The 25,955-nt window shown below is 42.2% G+C and overlaps 1 protein-coding gene across 2 annotated transcripts in view; it reads right to left on the minus strand.

Annotated features, from left to right (window-relative positions):
* ak5 (adenylate kinase 5) overlaps nt 1–25,955 on the minus strand; it is a 104,957-nt gene that overhangs the window by 61,987 nt on the left and 17,015 nt on the right. For both annotated transcript variants that reach the window (XM_056264313.1, XM_056264305.1), the window contains exon 6: nt 8,516–8,707. In XM_056264313.1, the coding sequence (XP_056120288.1) occupies nt 8,516–8,707 (192 nt within the window). The remainder of the gene's footprint in view (nt 1–8,515; nt 8,708–25,955) is intronic.

The raw sequence follows: 25,955 nt of genomic DNA on the forward strand, positions 1-25,955 counted from the left end.
TTTTCGCTGAGGAGCCGAGCGTAACTCGGAGTCAGCGGGGGTCTAGCAATAGTGGCGAAGGGACTACGTCTCCGTTCCCTCCTTCAGGGAACGAGGGTTACATACGCAACAGAGACGTTCCCTTTCAGTCGTTCACGTTCAATGTAGTCGACATCGACTGAATCGATCACCATTGAAAACGCCACTAGTGCTGCCACCTTCCAGTGCGTAGACAAAAGCCTCCTGATCCCTCCACATCTTGAGGCGGACATGGAAGGGCTTAGGCCAGGGAAGTCACTGCTGTTCCACAGGACCACTGGGAAAGCATACCCTATCAAGGAAGGAAGAGAGGCTGCGGAAGCCACATCCTGCCTGAAGGAAGGTAACATGTGGAAGGTACACATATGGACTGGGCAGATGACCGGGCAGTACCACATATGGAATGTCACTGGGCTGACTTCAGTCTATAACAGGGGGGAGGATCAACAGAACAGAGATGGCAGAGTAACATGGGGGAGGATCAACAGAACAGGGAGGGAAGACACGGGCTCGCCGGAGGGAGCCGTACCGTGGAAGAATACACATATGGGATTGCCGTAGGGATCACAACATATGGACCCAGCCTAACACAGGTTCCACCAGTGCATACGAGTGATAGGCCTGACTTCGGACGTTCTGCCACGTCCGTTGCCGAAGGGTAGGGAGGAACTCGAAAAGGTTCGGTTAATAAGGGGAACTCAACAGGATCAAGAATGCGCACGTATCCAGTCCATAGGAGGGGAATGGTATAGCAAGCAGACACTTCGAACCGAGCTTACAATGAAACTAGCTTCATGTGAAGGGAGCACACGGGAGGCAGCGTTTCAACACATAGCCTAGTTCTCTAGCGAATGTGATAGGTGTCGCCCAGCCCACAACTCTAAATAACATCTGCTCAGCGAGGCATTCTGTGTTCTGTGTCAACGCCTAGGAGGGACCAATACTCTCACTTAGGAGGAGCTCACCACCCAGGTGGGCACGTGCATCTTGTGAAATTTCACGCCAAGGTGAAGGCAACCACTATAACAGTGGGCCAACCTCAGCTTGGAAACAGCCTTCCTTTCTGCTGGTCTCCATAACAGACAAGAGCTGGTCTGAGGTCCAGGCTTTGCATTCTGTGCACATATAACCGCATATAACCGAGCGGACGGAACAGAGAAAAGCCAGGGCTGGGTCTGCTTCCTCCAGGTCAGCGCTTGCAGGCTCACCACCTGGTCCCGTAAGAGAGGTAGGAAACTTGGGTAAATATTCCCAGGACACATTGCTCCCCTCAGGAACCTGACGATCAAATTGTGCTTCCCAAAGATTTGCACCCTACTGCATCATGATGTGCGTCAATACAGAGGCAACATACATTTTGAGGGTGGAAGAGACAGCCTCACTCCAACCCATCTAGCTGGAAGAAAACACTGAAGTGATCGAATACATTCGGAATCTCCTCACGGAGAGAAGATTCTGTTCAACGAATAGGTTCCACTTCTAAGGGGGGGCAAGCCTCATTTTTGAGAGGGTGCTCACAGGAGTGATGGTCTCTACGGCATAATAATTCTTGCGGTAGTAACCAGAACCTCCTCGTCCCGTTCTTTTTTAGAACCAGATCCGGAGCTCTCCAGGGTCCGAACGCGGTGCCTTGTGCTCACTGGGAAACACATTTCTGTGAGGGCCCCGGGGTCAGCTATGGCCAGAATCTTTTCTGTGTCTAGGAATGTTCACTCAGACAGGAGAAAGATCAACTGGTGGAGGGACGAGTCCGGAGGGGCAACAGATGTAGCAATGCGGCCTCGAAGTGGTCCCAAACTGCTGGACCGCCTGGGGGTGGAGTCTCCACTCTCCCTGGGCCACAGCTGTCGTAAGGCTTGTAAGTGGCACGATTGAGCAGGCCAGCAGTAATCCGTGGAATGAAGCGATCTCAGAAGCTTCTGACTCCAAGGAGGAGGTGGCGGGCGAGTTGGATTAGTTTCGAGGGGAGTGTAACTCAATGGTCGCAATGCTGTCTTTTCAGACCGGTACAAGCTCGCTGAGCAGCGGTGTCTCAAAGCGAGGTGAACTGAGCAACTTGAGGTACTTGAAACCAATGCAGTCAAAGGGCGCCCAGACCTCTGTTACTGCATGCCCTTTGTCGTGGCCCCTCAGCCGGTAATGGTGGACACTAGTTGCCCGGAGAAACAAAAGGTCTGTTTACGGGCTGAGGGTTTGGCGGCAGGCTAGGGTAATTGTTACACAGGGCGTGCCGCTCTGCCATGGCCACCTAGGGACCCGGCCGAGAAGCCAGTGCTCAAACGGTCTTCATATGGAGAAAGCCTTGCGGCTGCATCTGCCATATGCCCCAGGAGCCTCTGAATAAGTTTCAGTGGGACCCTTCCTCACTTCTTTAAGAACACTGACCTGACACATACTCTTGTTAAGAGATGCGTTGGTCCAAGTTACCCTCCAAAGTAGAAAGAGATCCTCAACCTGTGGGCAAGTTTACTCTTTCCCAGTTGACTTTGAAGACCCAACTGGCTATGTAGCACTCGAAGTGTAGGACTTCGTACTGATACTTCGCACCTTCGAACGCAAGAACACAGGATGGCCTGTGGAGTGGAAGGATAGAGATCTGAAGTACTGTCCTTTAGGTTGAACGCTGCAGACCAACCTTGGGGACAGAGGATTTGGAAATACAACCCGAATTCCGGAAAAGTTGGGACGTTTTTTAAATTTGAATAAAATGAAAACTATAAGACTTTCAAATCACATGAGCCAATATTTTATTCACAATAGAACATAGATAACATAACAAATGTTTAAACGAAGAAATTTTACACTTTTATCCACTAAATGAGCTCATTTCAAATTTGATGCCTGCTACAGGTCTCAAAATAGTTGGGACGGGGGCAACAAATGGTTGAAAAAGCAAGAAATTTAGAAAGGATTCAGGTGGGAGAACATCTAGCAACTAATTAAGTTCATTTATATCAGGTCTGTAACATGATTAGCTATAAAAGGGATGTTTTAGAGAGGTAGAGTCTCTCAGAAGTAAAGATGGGCAGAGGCTCTTCAATCGGTGAAAGAGTGCGTAAAAAGATTGTGGAACACTTTAAAAACAATGTTCCTCAACGTCAAATTGCAAAGGCTTTGCAAATCTCATCATCTTCAGTGCACAACATCATCAAAAGATTCAGAGAAACTGGAGAAATCTCTGTGCGTAAGGGACAAGGACAAAGACCTTTATTGGATGCCCGTGGTCTTCGGGCCCTCAGACGACACTGCATCACTCATCGGCATGATTGTGTGAATGACATTACTAAATGGGCCCAGGAACACTTCCAGAAACCACTGTCGGTAAACATAATCCGCTGTGCCATCTCCAGATGCCAACTAAAGCTCTATCATGCAAAAAGGAAGCCATATGTGAACATGGTCCAGAAGTGCCGCCGTGTCCTGTGGGCCACGGCTCATTTAAAACGGACTATTTCAAAGTGGAAAAGTATTCTATGGTCCGACGAGTCCAAATTTGACATTCTTGTTGGAAATCACGGACGCCGTGTCCCCCGGGCAAAAGAAGAGGGAGACCTTCCATCGTGTTATCAGCGTTCAGTTCAAAAGCCAGCATCTCTGATGGTATGGGGGTGCATAAGTGCATACGGTATGGGCAGCTTGCATGTTTTGGAAGGCACTATGAATGCTGAAAGCTATATAAAGGTTTTAGAGCAACATATGCTCCCCTCCAGACGACGTCTATTTCAGGGAAGGCCTTGTGTATTTCAGCAGGACAATGCAAAACCACATACTGCAGCTATTACAACTGCATGGCTACATCGTAGAAGAGTCCGGGTGTTGAATTGGCCTGCCTGCAGTTCAGATCTTTCACCTATAGAGAACATTTGGCGCATCATTAAACGAAAAATGCGTCAAAGACGACCACGAACACTTCAGCAGCTGGAAACCTATATAAGGCAAGAATGGGACCAAATTCCAACACCAAAACTCCAGACACTCATAAACCCGATGCCCAGACGTCTTCAAACTGTTTTGAAAAGAAGAGGAGATGTTACACCATGGTAAACGTGCCCCCGTCCCAACTATTTTGAGACCTGTAGCAGGCATCAAATTTGAAATGGGCTCATTTATTGGATAAAAGTGTCAAATTTCTCAGTTTAAACATTTGTTATGTTATCTATGTTCTATTGTGAATAAAATATTGGCTCATGTGATTTGAAAGTCTTATAGTTTTCATTTTATTCAAATTTAAAAAACGTCCCAACTTTTCTGGAATTCGGGTTGTACATCTCCGTGTTAGCAACTTGAACAGAGGCTTTCAAAAAAGGGCCTGTTTCAATTGACACAGGTCCAAGATAGGTCCAAGGTTCAACGTACCACATATCTAGGGTACAATGAAGTACAGGTTTATAGAAACCGGTCTTCATATCGGCTGGAGGAAGAGGCTACATCGCATACTTCGCCAGTAGGACTGCGGTGTACGCACACAGGACAGGAGAAACGCTCAACACCTAGGTGTGATGAATATTACTGAGCCAGGGCGGAAGCCAAGCAAAATGAATCGCAAGCCAAGTCTGCTGGTCAGATCGGGGCCAGGTGGACCGGTTGGACGCACTTTTAGGCTTACACACACCATGCCAGGGGCCAGGGAGACCACAGACGTACCTGAGGTGGGGCAGCGAGGGTGAGAACAGGGACCCAGCTCGAGAGGCGGCCCGAAGTAGGTCTGCTGGGTCTCTTGGGGCCCAGGAAGTGAGAAATGGATCTTTCTTTGAATATGTGGATGCCACTGGCTCCGCTTTTTTGGGAACCAGTGGCGGAACAGACACACACAAAAAACAAAAACTTCACCCAGTCCTACTACAGGTGAAGGTATGGGTTGTTGACCATCTCCAAGAGCATCCCTCCATCACTGGGCGGGGCACCCCTTCTGCGGCCGGCTCCGCGCTGAGACCTGGGTGGACGCTGCTGCGACGGTCCAGCGGGAGCGGAGGTGGCGGCAGGTGGGCGCCCTCGGCAACGAGTAGGCGGAGGATCTGCCACCAACGGACGGGTGAAGACAGCAGGAGGCCGTCGGGGCAGGATGTGCCGGATGGCCTCCATCTGCTTCTGGGCGGCAGAGAACTGCTGGGCAAAGTTCTCTACTGCGTCACTGAACAGCCCAACCTGAGAAAATGGAGAGTCCAGGAATCGAACCTTGTCCGCTTCTCTCATATCCACCAGGTTGAGCCAGAGATGACACTCCTGGACTACAAGGGTGGACATCATGCCCCGGAGGGCGAGGTCAGTTGCAGTGTGGAGCTCATCCATGAGCTCATGGTCTGGGCTACCCTCGTGCATGTTCATGAATGCCTGGGCCTGGTGGACCTGAAGCAACGTCATGGCACGCAGAGAGGAAGCGGCTTGCCCACAGGCTTTGTAAGCCTTGCCCGTGAGAATGGACAAAAACTTAAAAACTTCCATGAGGTAGCAGTCGCTGGACACAGCTGCATCGCAACAGACTGCTCCACTGGAGGGATAGCCTCGTAACCCTTCACCGCTCCCCCATCAAGGGTAGTGAGGGGGGAGGAACTATTTAGGCGATTTCTGGCAGAGAAAGGTGCCATCCATGCCCTTGTCAAATCCTCATGCACTTCAGGAAAGAAAGGTACCGGAGCAGCGGGCTGAGAACCAGACCGACCCGGTCCGAGAAACCAATCATCCAACCGAGACAGTTCGGGACACGGTGGGGGGTTCGACTCGAGCCCTACCGACCCTCGCCGGCCTTTTTGAGCATAGCTGCCATCTCTGGATCCGGCTGGACAACACTGGTTTCCCAGAGGGAGGCAGTGCAGCCGAGTCATCATCTCCAGTGCCCAGCTCCCCTTCCGATGCTGCGATGGACATCCTGTCCTCTGGAGGGGCCCCGAACAAGACGGCGGCTGGTCGGTACAACCCAGAGGGACCAGCATGCTCATCGGGGAGCTCCACTGGCTGCGGTGTAAGAGAGGAGTGAGCGATCCACGGGGCTTTGCCGGGCGGATTACCCCTCACTGTAATCCTCAGGTCACCCAGCCCAGACGGCACTCCAGGCCTCTTGTGGGAAGGTAGCACAGAAGAGACACTAGAGCGGAGCCTAAGGATGGGGACTCCACCTTCGCGAACGAGGGCGAGTCTCGACCTCAACACCGAGACAGTCATATTCCCGCAATGGGAACATGACTTATCCACAAGAGCTGCCTCTGCTTTAAGCCCTAACACGTGATACAACTCTTGTGACCCTCAGAGGGGGACAGAACCCTACCGCACCCAGAAACGCACGGATGGAATGGCATCTTGAAAAAGACGCAAACACACCCGTGTTGCTCTTTCAGAAATGGGACCCATCACCAGTGCCGGAGCACACAGGGAATGACCGCGGCAACACCGAATTCAGCGAACTTAAACAGTGAAGCACTCACTTTTCCACCCTCAACCAGCTATCTAATTCTAAGCAGGTCAGCTTGGTATGTCTGCATGATGGCCATAGTGTGCAGGCATGCTCCAGCCTGACCTGCCACCATATAACCGTCACATGCTATGTCAAGATTGGACTAGTTTCACACATACTGTCCTTCAGACGCAATTATACAGAGGCATTCTCCTATTGTGTCTTCTTTGATGCACTGCAAGTTCACTCAAAAGGGAATAATTTTGCTTTTCACTATCCCTCAAAAAGTTATGCTCCTTTCAAAAATAGTAAATGTCTATTTTTCTAAATGTCTGTTAAAGATTAAAAAAAAATCCATGTAGTAACAGAATATTTTGGTTTACATGTTTTAGCTTCAATACAATTTTGAGCAAGAACATTTACCATGCAGCCATTTTAAGACAGAAAATAATAAAGTACGAAGTGACACATTTGGTATTTCCCAAATGAACTCTCGGAACGAAACTTTGATTTAAAGTTTATTGCATTTCTCCTTTCTCAATTCCCTCGCTCAATTCCCATTTTTATAAACGTCTCCTAAATCTTATATGTTTCCTGAAAATTTCAGGTTGAAGTCCTGATTAAAAACATTTAACCCATTTCTAATAACGCATCCTCATCACCTTTGTTTAGTAACTGAAAAAAAGAGCTCCAGCTTGTTAAATAAGTGACTCCATTGGGATCCTGACACATGCTAGATCTAACTGCCTTTAATTTCTGCCCAGTCCCAGATCACCCTATTTGTCTGTAATAATTACTTAGAGTGATAAAGAGCATGTCTTAATGAATATGACAGCACTGGGATGATGTGGTGGTCTATATGCTGCTGGGTTTGCCAGAAATCAATCTTGAAATGTGTGCAGGTGTATTATAGATGTCAAATGATACCAGTTTAATATGCAAGATAAATCCACATAATCCACATGATGCATGCCATTATCTACACTAAATTGCAAGTTAAATGCACATGATCCACACGACATTATCAACACCATAGCCTGAAATTATCCACTTATGTCATTTCATGAACAATATTTCTAAGTTAATAAGACTGATCAATGTTTGTGTGTGCATAAAAGCCTAAATTAAAAATATTCATCATATAAAGCGATCATGTCACTTCAAGAGACTTGGATTTAATTTAATTAATATGGATTACTTTTACGGTGTCATTATGAACTTTTTTAAGAATGAACGTTTATGGTTTTTAAGGAATGGACTTTGAATGGAGGGACAAAATTAAAAATATCTTCATTTGATTTTCAAAGATGAACAAAAGTCTTATGGCTTTGGAGCAACATGAGGGCAAACAAATGACAGATTTTTTGTGCGAACTATAAGTGTGCTTAATACATGTACTTGGAGTTAATATAATATTAATGAATTAAAAGGCTACTTAAGTGTACTTAAATGGAGGATACTTTCATGACTGTTTAACACCTATAAGTACACTTTTAAAAAAGTGCACTTTGCAAAAGTCAAATTAAAGTTTTACTGTATTTTTTTAAACATTTTAAATCATAATGTTTTAATAATATTTTGTCATGCTATAAAGAAGTACACTTATTTTGATGTGTTGACTAACATACTAAAGCATATGTAAAGTACTTGATAATAATTTTAACTGCAGTGAGTTGTTTGATATTACATGTAAAGTTAATATATTTTAAATGTACTAAATTGCAACATCTTTACAAATGTGTCATACAAATTTCCATAGAAATGGCATTGAAATATATTTTAGTTTAGCATAACTGATTGCCAGTACATTCACAGTAGGCTACACTTTACTTTTAAATGAACTGAATTTAGTGTGACTTTAAACTATAATGTATTGTAATATGTGTACTAAAACATTACGTTCAGTTTGCACTGGAGAATAATCTTTTAAAGTATATTATTTCTGTAATGAGTACTCTTTTTAAAAGTATGCTAAATTGTACTTCTTTTTCTCAAGGGAACCCTTAAATTCTGTCACTATATTACTCGATTAAAAAGTCCTATCCAATTCCAAGTCTCCCATTTGAGTCTTATTAACTTTCGAGTAATATGCTCAAAAATATTCCTTACTGTGATGATGAGGCCTTTTTCTTGGAAGTATTTGACCAGGGGGATGGCATTCTGTTTGAAATTAGTCAAGCGTCGATCGATAGCTTTAGGGTTGTCATCTGGGCGACCCTGCTGCTCCTCGCGCTTCTCCAGACGCTCCTTCAGACGCTGGTTAGAGCAGGCCAGAAACACCACCAGGTCTGGAGTACAGATCTACAGAGACGGAACAAAGGAGGTGAGTGTCTCTTAACTAGTAATGTCTCAGTTCATGTTGATATTCATGGGCTTATTCACCTTCTGGCAGTCAAGTTCAAAGTGAATGGCTGTAGTGATCTGTGAAGATGTAGCTATTAAGTGCCACTCTGCTCTCATACGTCTAACGCATGAGAGGCAAATAAGCATACATCAAGTGTCTTAGTCGTAACGGTCACACATGAAACCACAGGAAATTCTCAGTATTTTGTATGACTGAGACTTTACAGAAATCTCACAGTCTTATTTAACATTGAAGGCTTTATTGTGCACAACAATATTGTTCAGTTGAAAAGAAATCTGGTCGGTTGTTATGGTTACTGACACATTTAAACAGTTGATAACACAACTGATGTTCAATATACATTTCCACAATATCCACATATCAGCCGTTTAAACAACAGTAATGTTTTGATATGTTTATATACTGCTTATATACAGCTACTGATGTCTCAATGAAATTTATTGTTTAGTTTTTTTTTCAATTTAAAACATTAATTATAGCCAAACAACATTAGAGTGTAATTGAAAGCTATATCTTTTTTTTAAATGTATTAGGCTGCAAAAAATACTTAATTTATAAATCAAAATTTTTCATTTAAGTGAATTTAAAACAATCCTCACATAAACCCGCGTGCATGTGCGTCAGGACATTCATAGCCACCTCTTTTGTTTTGTCACGCTTGAATGGTTTAAAAGCATTGGCATGAATAAGAGCGTGATCATATAATGTAACGCTAGCCAAAGGATGACAAAAAAACAGATGCAGCATTAATTGCGTTAAATCATTTTAACGTTAATTGAGGGTTTCTCTGCTTGTCATTCAACTAATTGAAGCCTGGGAATATTTAAAAAACAATACACTGAATGCTTTAACTAAAACCTTGGACTTTATCTTTTGTCTATGTGCCAAACTGGCAGCAGTTTATGTGCAATAAGTCTTAACAAAATGATGGAATGTGGTGGACATTTTTAACTATATATTAAACTAACCATGTTAAGTTAACCAACTTAACATGGTTAGTTAACCAACCATCGGTTAATTAACCAACCGCCTTACCTTATTTAACATCTAACATTTGAACAGAATGTACTGTTCGAAACCAAGGGAAAACTTATGACTTTGAGTGAGTGTGTGTGTGTGTGTGTGTGTGCGTGTGCGTGTGCGTGTGTGTGTGTGTGTGTGTGTGTGTGAGTGTGTGTAAATAACAAATATGGGAAATAAGACTAGACAGATGTCTAAACTCTAAACCAAAAACAGAGTTTGGTTATAGTAACAAGAGGGCTAGTCTATGAAGGACCAATCAAATTAAGTAATGTTTAATGTCATTTTTTGCCATACCTCCTTATTCTATAAAACTGTTGTATTTGTGTTTTACTGGGGGGGGGGGGGGGGGGGGGGGGTTCTCAATGGGATTTGACTGAGGTCCTCCGGCCATGCTTAATGCTTCTTCTTGGGGGAAGTTCTCTGAGGAAATGTCGAGAACTCCCGGCCGTGATTAAAGCATTTAGAGGACATTTGCTGAATCTGTTTGTCGATTATTCCTGTGCAGGAAGAAAGCTAGTTAGTGGAACGAGTTATTTAGCGAAACACTAGAGACCTTACTACCAAGTGATAGTGTGGAGCGTGTTAGGAACACTAGAGACCTTATTCCCAAGTGATAGTGTTCAATAAGGGGCGAGACGTCGTTCGACTCTTTGTGATACTGTTTGGTGGGGTTAGATTGTGTCAACTCGCGCGTTCAGAGGTAACTCAACTGAGTATAAAATTTTCAGGTGTCAAGGACACCAGTTTCAACCTAAGTCAGGTGCGTAGGGGAAAAATCTACCACACCTCAAAAGGCAGATATTTGAACCCATAACTCCCATGTCTTTACCTGTGTGATCTCCTGTGTCCTCTCCAGCGATTCCTCCAGTGCTCTGTCCTGTGCTCTCCTCTACCTTGTGTTTGCCATTTACCTGTTTGTCTGCCCAATGCTGCTAAATAAACTCTTTCACCGCTCTTCTGTCTCAGGGTCCCTCTTCCGTAACAGAAGACTGGACCTAGACAGATTGCTGCACGATGGGCATCCTCCTCGACCCACTAGATTCCACCGACCTACTCCTCACCATCACCCAGAATCACCGCCCGATCGAGGACTATATCGAGGAATTCCTCAACCTTGCATCTCGGGTGACATGGAATGATGGGACCCTTAAGACCATCTTTTGAAGCGGTTTGGACGATCCACTCTTCCAGCAATTACCAGCTGCTGCCACCACGTGTTCCTTAAAGGGATACTCCACCGGTTTTTCATATTAAACTATGTTATTCCCTTAACTAAGACGAGTTGATACATACCTCTCTCGTCTCAGTGCGTGCACTATATCGCTCTGTATTGCCACAAAACTATGTTAGCACTTAGCTTAGCCCATTGCATTAAATATGGGCCAAAAAGAGAAGCGACCAAACACTTCCTCGTTTTCCCTATTTAAACACAGTTACTCGAGTAGTGTAACTCGACCTAGGCTGGTGACACAAAATAAAACGTTGTGTTTTTCTAAGCGTTTAAAATTGATGACTATATTGTATGGCGGAATACCATTGCAAATGCTTTTGAGCACTTCGACTTTGCGCAATAATATCATCACTCGTGAAAAGTCCTCTTATCGGCTCCCCCTTCCTCTCCCCCTCCCTCTTATTTCCGTCAATACAACCAACGTGACTTTACTACCTGTGCTATTAGCAAACTGCAGATCATTTGCAATGGCGGACTTTGTAGATGATTATGACTTCTTTGTAGCAGACCCAGAGCCATATCTGTTTGAACCCGAGTACACGGAGGAGGAATTAGCTCTACACACGGGGGGTATGGGAGGCATACCTACCGCAGCGATTCTCATACCTACCGCAGCGATTTCCATACCTACCGCAGCGATTCCTCCAGTGTTCATCCCCATCGATCCTCTCCAGCGTCTGTGTCCTGTGCTCTCCTCTACCTTGTGTTTGCCATTTACCTGTTTGTCTGCCCACTGCTGCTAAATAAAATCTTTCACCTGCTTTTCTGTCTCCGGGTCCCTGTTCCGTAACAACTGCCATACTCTCAACCAGTTGCCTGCTGGGAAGCCTTTTGGGAATGTGTTCTTAATTAGTCACTGGAGGGGGAAAAAAAGGACTACAAATGTCAGTTCATAAATGCCTAAAAGCTTGTCACAAAAAAGACAAGCATGATGATTATCTCAACAGAAGCATGGCAGGCAAAATATCAGTGAAAGCTAAGACACTGAAATATATTTTTGCTATTTAAACTAGAATCTGTTCCTGCCATTCACTCCAAACTTATCTTTAAAAACGGACAGATCTGGATATACCGGAGGTCACATCATCAGTAAAGGTCAACTGATTTGATAACTAAGGTGGGAAAATTGGTCAATCGTTGTTGGTTTTTTAAATAAAAACACTTTACACTTAATGAAATGTGTAAATATATGAATTATAATTTAAATTATAATACGTAAAAAAATTTGCTATGCTAAATGACAGCTATGTTGGTTTTTCAGGTAAACTGTGTGTTTTGTGGGATGCTTCCATGGAACCTGGTTAGCAGAATATCTAGGCTGTTCTTTTCCATGCAACCAAAGCAAAGAATGATCCAAATTAAATGTGGAAATTAACAAAATTGTAGATTTACATTACAAGTGTTTTATATGGCTTATAAAATAATTCAGATATATTTGATATTCTGCACTATTTCTAGGTCACTTTTCACATTTGTGTCATTGAGCATGTGAACTCTTTATACGAAAGGTCTTTATACAAACTGTATATAAAAGGTCAAATGTTCTGGATTCCTTTGAAGCACATACGTTTCATCCCTGAATCAATTCATAAAGCAGTGCAAGCTAAATCAAAAGAAACCGGGTGAGGTCTCGTGCGACACTGTGGCGTGAACTGAAGATAAACATGGCGTTGTCCCTTAGGGTTACCAGAAAATGTCTGACGTTTTGTTTTAAAGGGTATTACACCTAGAAGAACCCTCAGAGCCCCCGTCAATTATACCTCCCGATGTGTAGGCTAATACACAAGACAGACTGCCAATCTAACTGTGATCATAACCCTCTGAGAGATGCTCCTGTACCACGCTTCTCACTTGTCTTTCTGCGGATTTACCTTTCTGCTAATCTTCAAAATCTATGAATAGTGTTCTGTTTTTAATTTTTCTAGTTTCCACTTGTTTCCATCATTCATTCCAGTCGGTCATTTTCATGCTTCTGTAAATGTCACCTATTGTTAGAGCCAACTATTGTAAAGAATAATTCCCCCCAAACATGAAAATTCTGTATTTACTCACCCTCATGTCGTTCCAAACATGTATGAATTTTTACAGAGATCTGGGACAACATGACAGAATTTTTATTTTGAACTAGTCTTTTTTTTATGTAAACAGAGCTGAGGTCTTGCTAATTCCTGTCAGTGCAGAGCGTTATTATTTCGCCCTCAGTTAAAACTCTGTGCTACTACATGCCAACTGCGCTCAGAAAACAGCTTGTTGAAACAACCTCGAGCTTGTAACGCCACATTAGCAAAGGCCCTTTAGTGCCCAAAAGAAAGAAAAACCTTATAAGCACATAGTATTTTATTAATTTGACAGTAAAGGCCACTAAAACAACAAACAAAGTCAACCGAAAAACTCTGCTCTCCAAAAGAATAAGTCTCTATGGCTTGTGTCTCACCCTCTATGTACAGTAAGTCTAAAAAATTCGGTCTGCCAGTCGGAAATCAGAAGTTGTTGTTTAAAAAAGTAACAGTAGTAGAATTAGTATTTAATGAGCTAAAACCAGTCCAAAATGGCACACGAAAGAAGATATTTGGAAAAATGTCTCCAGTGTTGGTTTGGACCCCATTGGTTTTCACTGTACGGACAAAGGAAAGAAAGTCATAAAGATTTACCAAAATGTGAGGGCAAGCAGTTGTGGTCTTTAGCAAAGTTATTTACATTTTTCAAGTATCTGTACTTAGAGTACTTTTATTTTCTGAAATGTTTAAGTTTACTTCACTGCATTCCAAGGGATAATGTACTTTTTATTCCACTGCATTTCATAAGAACATTGCTTCTTATTTTGAAATTCTTGAATGTGGACATGTGACTCTGTAGAGGGCTACACTAGGTAAAAATAATATATATATAATATTAAATTAATCATGCAAAACTAATAATTAATACAAATTTTCTGTTGCTCTAATTTCTATAAAACGAGTATGTGTGCACAGGGCTCTTGGTAACACATTTGGCCCCATGTAACACCTGTTTCATATAGTGTTTTTACTGTTTGTCTCCACACATTTACACACATTTTGTTTTTCATAATTTTACTATGGTATTTTTTCCTAATAACTATATATATGTTTTTTATTTTCACTAGTTGCACACTTGAATTAACAGTAACTTAAATTTATATTTTATTGATATATTAAAGTTTAATGTTTTGCAACAGTTTCTCTTGTGCCCCATATTGAAAAAAATGAGAATTATTTAGTGTTAAATTTAACACTAGTCTGCGTTGCGCTACGGCTGCGACATGGCTACCGGAGCTCATCACGCCCACTCTAGTCAATGCTTGTGTTTACACCAACCACGATGCGGCATTTCAGAAGCATCCCAGAAGAGGCTCTCCGCACCGCTTCACTAAATATAGGTGCTAAGTCTATTTTCGACGGACGCCGCATCCAAGCCGCACCGTAAATACAAAATAAAAGTAAATTTTTAAAAAAAATAAACACCCTGTAAGGTAAGGACTCCCAATTGTATTGCACACCAATATATCCTTGGAAGAAACCATAGACTGTAAGGTAGAAACCCAAAAATCAAGAAAAACCACATCGGACAGGCAAATCACATGGTCTAGCGCATCCAGTCGCTTTGCTTCTGAAATGCTCCTGGTGTGAGTTGGCACCGTGTGGAGGAAGTAATAAAAAATCTTGTCAGGGCCGTAATGCGCTGCAGACGTGTGCAGTGTACAAAAGGGGTAAAGTCGAGAGCAGTTCAGACGGTTATCGTTTATTGTTATCTTATTCATAAGCGTTTAGAAAAACCCTGCACGAATACTCAGTCACATAATCATTATTCAGATCACCGCTAGGGGGGCTTGAGATCATCATAGTGGGGGCTAAGCCCCCCCAAGCCCCCCCTTGACGCCGGGCCTGGTTCTCATTATCTGGTGTCTAGCTTTGTTTGTGTGAAAGCTGCTGATGAGTTTATTTCATGGTTCTAGTCAAGTCAAGTCTTTGTTTATTTTGCATTTGATTAGTCTCAAATTGATTTGTGGCAGCCTCGTCACATCATGGCCATCACTCCAGAGCCTTGTCACGTCATGGCCACCATGCCAGAAACTCCTCATCTCATGGCCGCCACACCAGAGACTTCTCCTCCCTTAACCCCTGCCTTGACTCCCAAGGAAATTTCGGAGGGGATAGCCCGCTCCTGACCAGGGAGGCCAGTCTCATGCCCGCCACAGCCCATGAGCCAGTGCTCCTAATTCTGGTGGTCTCAGCACTCTCAAGTCCGGTGGCCTCAGCTCTCTCTAGGCCGGTGGTCCCAGCATTCTTTAGCCCGGTGATCCCGGAGTTATTTCCCTTGTCCTCAGCGCTCCCAGTGTTGGTAGCCACCATTTTGTGTGTCTGGGCCATACACACTTCACCCGAGGCGAGGGTACGGAGGCTGTCTCAGCCACTGAGGCTATCTACGAAGTTTCTGTGTCTCCATGTCATGGCATGGAGGCCATCCTTGAACTTTCTGTGTTCCCTGTAATGAACATGGACACGGTCTTACGCTTTGCCGAGGGTGGTCATCTGCCGGCTCCACCCTGGTGCTCTCCATCTGCACTAGCTTCACCACGTCCAGGCCCGCCTCTGCTCCAGGATCCATGGTCTTGTTCCCTGCATCATGGTCCAGGTCCACCACCATGCCATAATCCTGACCCCCCTTCCTCTTCATGGGCCTGAACCTCCATACCTCCCCCTTCTCCTCCACCCTCCAGAACTGTTTTGTTATAATTGGCTGTTTCCTTTGAAGGGGGATAATGTCATGTCTGGTTAGGTTTTTGTCTCAGTTCATGGTTTCATGTCTTTTATTTTGAAGTTTATGTGGTGCATTTGTTTATGCCATGAACAATCATCATTTTGTTTTGTTAGTTATGTATTTGTTCACTGCACATGAGTTTGTTCAACCTGCCTCTCAGTGGATGACTTGTTACAAGTATCCCTATAACATTATGATAGATATGACAGCCTTTTTACTGAATAGTCACTCTTTTGTAATGCTCAGCACATATATGGATATGGCTGAGTCAGCTCATGCCACCTTCTCCAGGACTGACATACAGGAATAATATTTAGCTGACATTTGAAAAGGCTGGGGAGACAGTGTCTCTCAGGTTTGCTCACTGTGTAGATATTTGGTAATCCTATAATGATCCCTGTTTAAGCTGTGGTCTGATCCCCTCTCATTCTGTGCTCATCTCATAATTGGGTTTTAAATCCCTTCATTGCTGCTGCTCATCTCTATTCTGTGAGAGTCAAAGCTAATTCAGTTACTGAGGTTAGCTGTGGTGACACCGTTATTGGTTGCCTGGTCACCGAACACACTGTCACACAACACATAGTCTAGAGCCTGTTCAAACCTTTCTCCATCCCACAAACACACAATAATAATAAAAAGACTCATTGTTATTCATATCATCTCCTGCATTGGTAAATGTGTTTCAGTCTTCTCTGATCTGGCTTCATTGTATTCTATGCTTTCATTCAATCTAAACTAATCTCACAGCCTCCATGTTTGTTCCATAAGGATCCCTCAAAGTTTTTTAGCCATCAGAATCAAATGAAACACATTTTTTTTTTTTTTTTTTTTTTGTCAATGTATATTGCTAAGTTATTTTGTTATGCCTTTTTGGCAGTTGGTACCTTAACATTATATTTAATCCAAAAATGATTTTGTCATTACCCCCTTTCTTTTGTGGATAAAAAAAGAAAGAATATATTTTGACATTTTGAATGCCTATACAATAAAGGTCCAATGCTGTTTGGATTGATTTTTTTTTTAAAGATCTTCATTTGTGTCCCACTGAACAATGAAAGTCATTCAGGTTTGGGACAGCATGGGTGTGAGTAAATAAATAAATAAATAATAATTGAATTTTCATTTTTGATTAAAATATCCGTTTAACCATAATTCTAAGGATGGAATATTTTTCCCATTTGAGTTTAACTTAAAAAGTAACAATTTCAATCGTTACTTAATCGTTACAATAGACAATCTATCTATCTATCTATCTATCTATCTATCTATCTATCTATCTATCTATCTATCTATCTATCTATCTATCTATCTATCTATCTATCTATGCCATGTGACAGTGTCAAAGTGTAACCTACTGTAATGTATTTGGTTTAATCTGTCATATTACATTTTTGACATTTTACTCAAGTGGTTATGAATTCAACTATTTTAGACAATATTACATGAAGTACATGTAGCCTATTGGATCAAACATGTTGTGCAATAAAGTGTTGAGAAAAGCTGAAAGACTGCTGAATGATGGCTGTTGTGCTGGCGACTGCTGTCTGCTCGCCAGAAGGCTTGCAAGGTGCAGCCTATCACACAAAATGCAAGATTTTTTTTTGGCATGCTTTCACTCATAAATTCTCTCACTGACTGTTCCGGCACCTCCAGGAAAAGGCAGCGATAGAGAGAATAAGGATGCTCACAGGGGAATCTGTGCCTGAATCTGGGTCCCCATTGAACCGTGACAGCCAGCAGACAGGAAGTACACTAATTAAAGGATCGGTAAAGCCAGCCAGCACTTAACATTTACTTTGGTAATATACAGGAATGTGCCATATATGAGCTTGTATCATGTAAAAATGCCAGTGACGGAAATGAGCTCTTCCATAAAGAGGTGATACTTTCCCCCTTAAACTGATTTCCAGGGCATCATCTTTTGTGTTAGATTGAATCAAGTTTTGACCATTGCAATCACAAGACACTTTTCCCAATCAAATAAGATAAGTATTAACAAAATCCATCTTTGCATGCAGTGGTGACAGATGTTGAATCTTATGGCATTTAGTCTGTATTTAATCATACAGTTTGGGGCGGATGTTTCCCGGACAGGGTTTACATTAAGCCAGGAATAGGCCTTAATCTAGAATAGTTAGTCGTGTCTTAAAAAATGGCTTTCTGTAACAAAGATTAAGTACAGATTAGTTTACACCTGGACATTAACATTTCATTAACAATGAATGGTTTTAATTTAAAATGAATTATTCAAATAATCCTACAATTAATGTTTCTTGTTTATTCCTGCGATTTACATATCAAACTTATATACACTCACCGGCCACTTTATTAGGTACACCTGTCCAACTGCTCGTTAACACTTAATTTCTAAGCAGCCAATCACATGGCGGCAACTCAGTGCATTTAGGCATGTAGACATGGTCAAGACAATCTCCTGCAGTTCAAACCGAGCATCAGTATGGGGAAGAAAGTTGATTTGAGTGACTTTGAACATGGCATGATTGTTGGTGCCAGAAGGGCTGGTCTGAGTATTTCAGAAACTGCTAATCTACTGGGATTTTCACGCACAACCATCTCTAGGGTTTACAGAGAATGGTCCGAAAAAGAAAAAACATCCAGTGAGCGGCAGTTCTGTGGGCGGAAATGCCTTGTTGATGCCAGAGGTCAGAGGAGAATGGCCAGACTGGTTCGAGCTGATAGAAGGGCAACAGTGACTGAAATAACCACTCGTTACAACCGAGGTATGCAGCAAAGCATTTGTGAAGCCACAACACGCACAACCTTGAGGCGGATGGGCTACAACAGCAGAAGACTCCACCGGGTACCACTCATCTCCACTACAAATAGGAAAAAGAGGCTACAATTTGCAAGAGCTCACCAAAATTGAACAGTTGAAGACTGGAAAAATGTTGCCTGGTCTGATGAGTCTCGATTTCTGTTGAGACATTCAGATGTTAGAGTCAGAATTTGGCGTAAACAGAATGAGAACATGGAACCATCATGCCTTGTTACCACTGTGCAGGCTGGTGGTGGTGGTGTAATGGTGTGGGGGATGTTTTCCTGGCACACTTTAGGCCCCTTAGTGCCAATTGGGCATCGTTTAAATGCCACGGCCTACCTGAGCATTGTTTCTGACCATGTCCATCCCTTTATGGCCACCATGTACCCATCCTCTGATGGCTACTTCCACCATGTCACAAAGCTCTAATCATTTCAAATTGGTTTCTTGAACATGACAATGAGTTCACTGTACTAAAATGGCCTCCACAGTCACCAGATCTCAACCCAATAGAGCATCTTTGGGATGTGGTGGAACGGGAGATTCGCATCATGGATGTGCAGCCGACAAATCTGCGGCAACTGTGTGATGCCATCATGTCAATATGGACCAAACTCCCTGAGGAATGCTTCCAGCACCTTGTTGAATCTATGCCACGAAGAATTGAGGCAGTTCTGAAGGCAAAAGGGGGTCCAACCCGTTACTAGCATGGGGTACCTAATAAAGTGGCCGGTGAGTGTATATAAGAATATAACTAGTATATAACTTTTATATATATAAGAATATAACTAGAATATAACTTATATATATAAGAATATAAAAGAATATAACTTTTCTTTCCACGTCGTGTTCAAAGTTGGTATTCTAGAAGCAATACGGGTTTCAACTAGAGCACTACCATAGTGGTTGCTTAATTATTCATACAAATAGAAACCTTGATAGCAGGTCCTCGATCCAAGCACATGTAGCAATTGCAATTGCAATTGAATTAATAATGATATGAGTCTTATTTTATTAACATTTTATTTTACATATAGAAATATAATTTTTTTTAAAAAGTTGGAACTAAAATCGCCTGTTGGTGGTGACAAGTCACTGAATCATTCCTTAAAACGTAACCTCGGTTCTCTCAAGAAGAGGGAACGAGTACTGCGTAATATTAGCCTGACTTCGTCATACTCATATTCTAGAAAGAATGTGAGTCTGATACTGCTCCATTGGGCTGTGAATATGGGGCGTGTTTCAACCGAACCAGGAAAGAAAATGCCTCTGCATTCAATTGGATAGACCTACAACCAATCAGAGCAACGGAGTAAATGATCGCGGTTCTCTGTTCCTCTTTTAAAAGCAATGCGCTGTCGATATCTTCTATAACAGACGCGATGGCGGAATCTACACGATTATTGTTATTTCATAAACAAAGTTCGGGAGGAGCACGTTCAAATAATCAATCCAATCAACTTGTCATCAAACAATACCATGTCTAACGTTACCCTATCAGCATGAGAGGAAGCATATTCACTCTAACTCACCTAACACTCATCGACAGTTTTTCTGCATCCCTCCACCACCCCGACTCCTCACTCTTGGCTTGTTCTTTCACAGCCAGGAATACGGGGGAGTAGGCCTACTCTGGGTTCGGGCCGAATACTGCTCACGGAGCCCTCTCCTCGGACAGCACGTCATATACGCATTTATACTATCTGACTTATTTGTAAGTGTGAACTCGTGAAATCTCAATTCTCCAGCGGCAGATCTTTGTTGTAAACGAATTCAACCCAAGCGCTCTTTGGTGACGTGAGGATTACGTAACTGCACCTCATCTGTCAATCATCGTATAAAGCCCGCCCTGGCAATTTGATTGGTCCGAACATTTTTTGACTGATCATAATTACTCCTCAATGGATCGAGTCCAGACCGAACTTCCCGAGCAAAAATTGTTGTGGGCGGGGTTCGGTCTGGCAACCAGGCTAGCGTAATATCTTACACTAGGGGAAAACTTCTTTTCCACGAGATATTGAAGCCAAAAATTATCCTTAATTTTGAATTAATGTAAAACGTGTTGCGGCAGCATGCAGACATAGGCAAGACGGCTCGCGTGCCTATTGGCTGTCCTGCGGCAACTGCAGCAGCCTATCGAGAGAGGCTCTTGATCCAGGTCAGATCCAATGAGATCACTTCTGGCGCTTTCCGGCGCTTGCGCAGACCGAAGCGCCCGCGCCCTCAGATCACTTGGACGTGGCTGTGGTTACAAGAGGTAAAAACGATATAAATACTGTTCGTTTTCTCACACAAACCGCTCGTTTCGTGTCTTAGGCCATCAATGTGTACTTACATTTACGAGTCATTAAATCATGTATAATTTGGACTTCTCTGTGTATGCTCTTTGAGGTGGTGACCATAGAACTGCATTATATGACTGACAGACAAGAACGGTTTGACCTTAAAATATCAAAATTGAAACAACTGCGGAAACAAAGACACCTACATCTTGGATGCCCTTGAGGTAAGCTAAAACATAACAAAAATTAATTTCAAAGTGAACTATCCCTTTAAAAAATGTGTCCCCCACCAGCCAGCCAGAACCTGCAATTTTATCATTTTATTAATTAAATTAATCAAACTTCTGCAATTTTTAGCTTAAGGATCTATTTCTACTACACCTGACTGGACTGAAAAAGTACTATTGCAATTCAAATTGGTAGTGTTACCTAATGTAATTGTAACATGTAGTTCTATGTCAGTTTAGTTTCATGGTGTTTTGGTTCTGTTTTCCCTGTTCCCGTTTTGCCTGTGTTCCTGATCATTATTAGTCTTCCCGGTAGTCAATTAGTTCTGTTCTTTATTACTTTGACTACTCCCTTTGTATTTAAGCTCTCAGTTTCCTTTGTTTCAGTGTCCGGTATCGTCTTTGCTTTATGTGGTTGTTCATAAGTTTGCTCATGCAACCCATATAACCGCATATTATACATTAAATATCCACTTATTGCCGGGTGATTGTGACGTCACACATCATTTTCACATGGAAACGAGCCTGGTTAGGACACAGTGTTACATTTTGTCTGCCAGTGTGATCATCAGATGAGTACCTGCAAAAGGAAATCAACAGATAATGTGACCTCACGAGTTAATTTCTGAGATAAACATCTGGAAAAATCTGTTTCCGGCAGCAACAAGAGAACACAGATCTCTGTCTATGTTAGAGCATCTCTTAGATTATTGGTGTGAAATAAGGAAGGCTGTAAAGAGACGGAGAGAGAGAGAGCAAAGCATATCTGATTCTTGGTACTCATTAAATTTTACTGCTCATGTCGAGAGACTGAACTTGGTGATCGCTTCATTCGCAGCCTAGAAAACGCACTGTGTGACATTTGCAGGTGTAGACTTCCACAATTTTCAAATCCGGACTAGCAATCTAGTGTTTGTGTAAAACTTAAAGGTTAATTCGAGACTGACCGCACTGGTGAGTAGTAAGGGGCAGCTGAGTTTTTATTTACCCGTAATAGCTAATATACTTTCTTTAAAGCACACTGTCGTACAGGAAATAGAACAAAAATGTAAGAGAAAAAGCTAAATAGCCATGATGAAACGGGAGGGAATAGGCTGTAATTTAGAGATGAACGTGCATTGAGACGTGCAATCGAGAACTGTCATATGATTTCCTTTTAGCAAAGCTGACATTAGCTCCTTTTTGACAGGTTTATAGACATTAATATATACTCCTGTCACTGAGTCTCATCTCTTGATGTTGTCAAGTGGTTCCTGTCAAAAACACAGGAAATAGAGAGTTTCAAGTATACGTTTGAGATCTGACGTGTGTTACACACAGACAAGTCACTCACGCAGATGCGAATCAACAGGGTGTGAAATATTAGATCTCAACCCATTCTCCCATCGCAGGTTGACAAAATTGTCCCAATGTTTTGTCAGGCGCAGAGATCTTTCTGTGATCACTCCCCATTAAAGCGACCCTTGTGAAAATAAGTGCATTTAATTGTATTAAATGTGCACTTGTAGTGTACTAAAAATCTTAAAAGTATATTTTTTACAAAAACAAAACAAAACATGTATTTACCATAAATGCTTGTCAGTACATTAGGCGGTACACTAACTATATTTCAAAGATAATATAAGTAATTATGAAATATAAAGATGTACAGTACTTAAATCCTACTTAAGTAGGTCAAATAACATGCAATAAAGTAACCGAACCATTACATTCAGTTTACACTTTTCACTTGCAAGTTCTCGTTTTAAAAGTATGCTAAAGTGCACTTCTTTTCACAATTTCTTTTTTCATATGAGTCTTTTTGAAAGCTAAAGAAGACATCAGCAGGGTAAACACAGTAACAACAGTCCTGTCTACGCAACTGTATTATCCATGCAATTACCCACTCGACTGTGAGAATCTAGTCCATTAGCTATATTCTGATTCTGACATGTTATATTGGGTCCTCATGCCTTACTTTTGAACACACTGCAGACGAGAGCGCTGAACGGGATTGGAGAAAAGCTAACTTGTTAACTAATGCTTCAGAGTTATTCATGCTGCAGGCTCTAGTCGTGACAAAATTGGCTTTGGAAGTTAATAAATCTGGACTAGATGGCTTACAGTGATTTTCTACAACAGTGCGACTCATCTAGGAGATGTGCCCTGTTTATACATACAGTACACTATGTGGCCAACTTTTAAAATTCTAAGATAAATTTATATATTTTCAGAAGAATGTGTTTGGCCATGCAAAACTAACTCACATTAGAAAGGTTGCTAGGCCCTTGCTAGGGTGTTCTGGGTAGGGTGATGGTTAGGGTGTTATGAATGGTGGCTAGGATGTTGCTAGAATATTCTAGATAAGGCATTGCTAAGGCATTGTTAGGGTGTTATGGGTGGTTACTAGGGCTTTGCTAGGTTTTTATGAATAGGCTGATATATGTGGTTGGTAGAGCATCAAGGGTGGTCGCTAGAGTATTGCTAGGGTGTTCTCGTTGTTGCTAGGGTGTTTAAGGTGGTTTTCATGGCATTACTAGGGTGTTATGAGAAGGATGTTATACATTAGGTGGTTTCTATGGAATTGCTTTGGTGTTCTAGATCAATGCCCAGTTGCATAAAGCACCTTAAGTGTAATTTTCCCTTAAGAACACCCTTAGGTTTCCCTTAAACTTAAGGGTGTTGCAAAAAATAACCTTTAGGTGAAACGTCATACACCCTAAGAATTTCCCTTAAATATCTATTTTTCCGATTATTAGTAATAATCTCTTAAAAAACAATAAGTGTTGCTTAAAGCCCCTTAACCGTAATTTTCCTAAGTATAACTTAAGGTTTGGAAAACTTCACCTTAAGTGTTACACAGAACGAGCAGGTTCAATCCTTTCATTGATATATGGCCGCTTTATATGATAAACAAATACAAATTTTGCCATTTTTTTACATATAAACACATAAAGCACATCTTATATAACGGAAACTCAAACGTGCGTGCGTCACATGCAAAACTCATTGGTTCTTGCGCTTGCGCGCACGTTTGGGATTTCGAAACAGCATGAATCATTCGAATTACTTTTATGTCTTTCAATAAATGGACAGAAATGATGAGTGAACATTAAACATGTCTTTATGTGTGTCTAAAGACGACTGAAAGACTTATGGGTTTAAACCGACATGATTGTGAGTATGATGACAGGATTTTCAATATTTGAGTAAACTATCAATTTGAGTTTCATCTCGTCTGGTCCTTCTCTTTCATATTTGGTTTTCTATTTTGTTTTCTTTATCCATGTTATGCTGTTTTCTGGGAAACGTACCACTATTTGTATTAACAAATAACATGTCCATGCCAGCAATCGAATTTTATAACGGCAAAACCTGGGTCGCTGTCGTGAAACACTTAAAGCCTAGTTCACACTACATGATTTTAAAACGTCGGGCTGAACTGTGCGGTTCACACTACATGACTTGCTCTCTGTGAAATCAGGAGTGTTCAAGTTGTTGAGCTGTTCACACCACACGACACAACGTGATTGATCCGCAACAGGAGGTAACGCACTACACGAGTTGACAACAACTCTGTCACCCAACGATTCTATCTTGTCTACAAACCACGTTTTGTCACAAAAAATTACGCGATAAAACGAGCCGGAAATGACGCGAAACAGCACACGCGCAAATACCCAGCGAAGAAGACGAAGACCCATGCCTTGCTCTGATTGGAGCAACCAATGCCTTGCTCTGATTGGCTGTAGCTCATGACATCACTGAGGTTGAGTCGGGCGACAGCTCTGGATATCTAGCATGCTAGATATTTTTCTGGGCTCGGCGACGCGTCTGCGAGGCGTCAGCGAGCGTCTTTGATGCGTTGTTGGCTCTTTCATACTAACAGATTGGCGAGCGTCCATCGTCCGCTAATCCCCCGCGATTTGCACGCGATAACACCCTGACCTGTCGGCGAGCTCAACGATTTGCAAATCGGGCTTAAATCGGGCTTAAAATCATGTAGTGTGAACTAGGCTTAACGGTTTCCCTTACCTAAGAGAACCATTGAAGGGATTATATGCAACACTCTTAAAGCCTAGTTCACACTACATGATTTTAAGCCCGATTTAAGCCCGATTACTAGAATATTTAGTAGTATTTTAATAGATAGGCCTATATTTACAATTATATCAAACAGAAACAAAGCACAAACATTTGCGTGACCAGAAGCAACAGCAGGACATTTGCAAAATTATTTATTTATTAACCCCCAACTCTCTTTGCAAAACACAGTCCTTGCTCCCCTCGTCTTCCCAACCATTTCCTGCATAAACTGTTTTTTTTTTCTTTTCATTTTCGCTACAAATCAGTGCTCAGACAATTTGTAGGCTATCATTTTTAATAACCAATTCAGTGTCGCGCGAGAACTCCGGTCTCACGCACGCGTGATCTTCCGTTATTTCCTATCACTTCTCGCGTTTGTTTGGTAGTGAAACGTAGTTTGCGGACCAGGCAGAAGTTGTCGGCGATTCTTTCTTTTGTAAAGTCATGCAGTGTGAAACCTCCTGTCCCCGATCCATCGTGCAGTGTGAACACAGCAGCAACTGAATGTTACCCCAGATAGTCATGCAGTGTGAAAACAACAGTGACCCGATTTTTTTGAAAATCGTGCAGTCTGAACTCGCCATTAAGGTGCTTTTTTTAATGTCTTCAACTCTGCTCCTAAGGACCCACAGTCCTGCAGAGTTCAGTTCCAACCCTGATCAAACACACCTGAAGCAGCTAATCAAGCTCATCAGGATCACTTGAAAATAGGTTGAAAATAAACTTTGCAGGACTGTGGGTCTCCAGGAGCAATGTAGAAAATGAGTAGAAATGAGAGGGTGTTTTCAGTACATTCTC

The sequence above is a fragment of the Rhinichthys klamathensis genome, unplaced genomic scaffold (assembly GCF_029890125.1).
Source record: "Rhinichthys klamathensis goyatoka isolate OS25496 unplaced genomic scaffold, OSU_Roscu_1.1 h1tg000011l_1, whole genome shotgun sequence".
Classification (NCBI taxonomy): domain Eukaryota; kingdom Metazoa; phylum Chordata; class Actinopteri; order Cypriniformes; family Leuciscidae; genus Rhinichthys; species Rhinichthys klamathensis.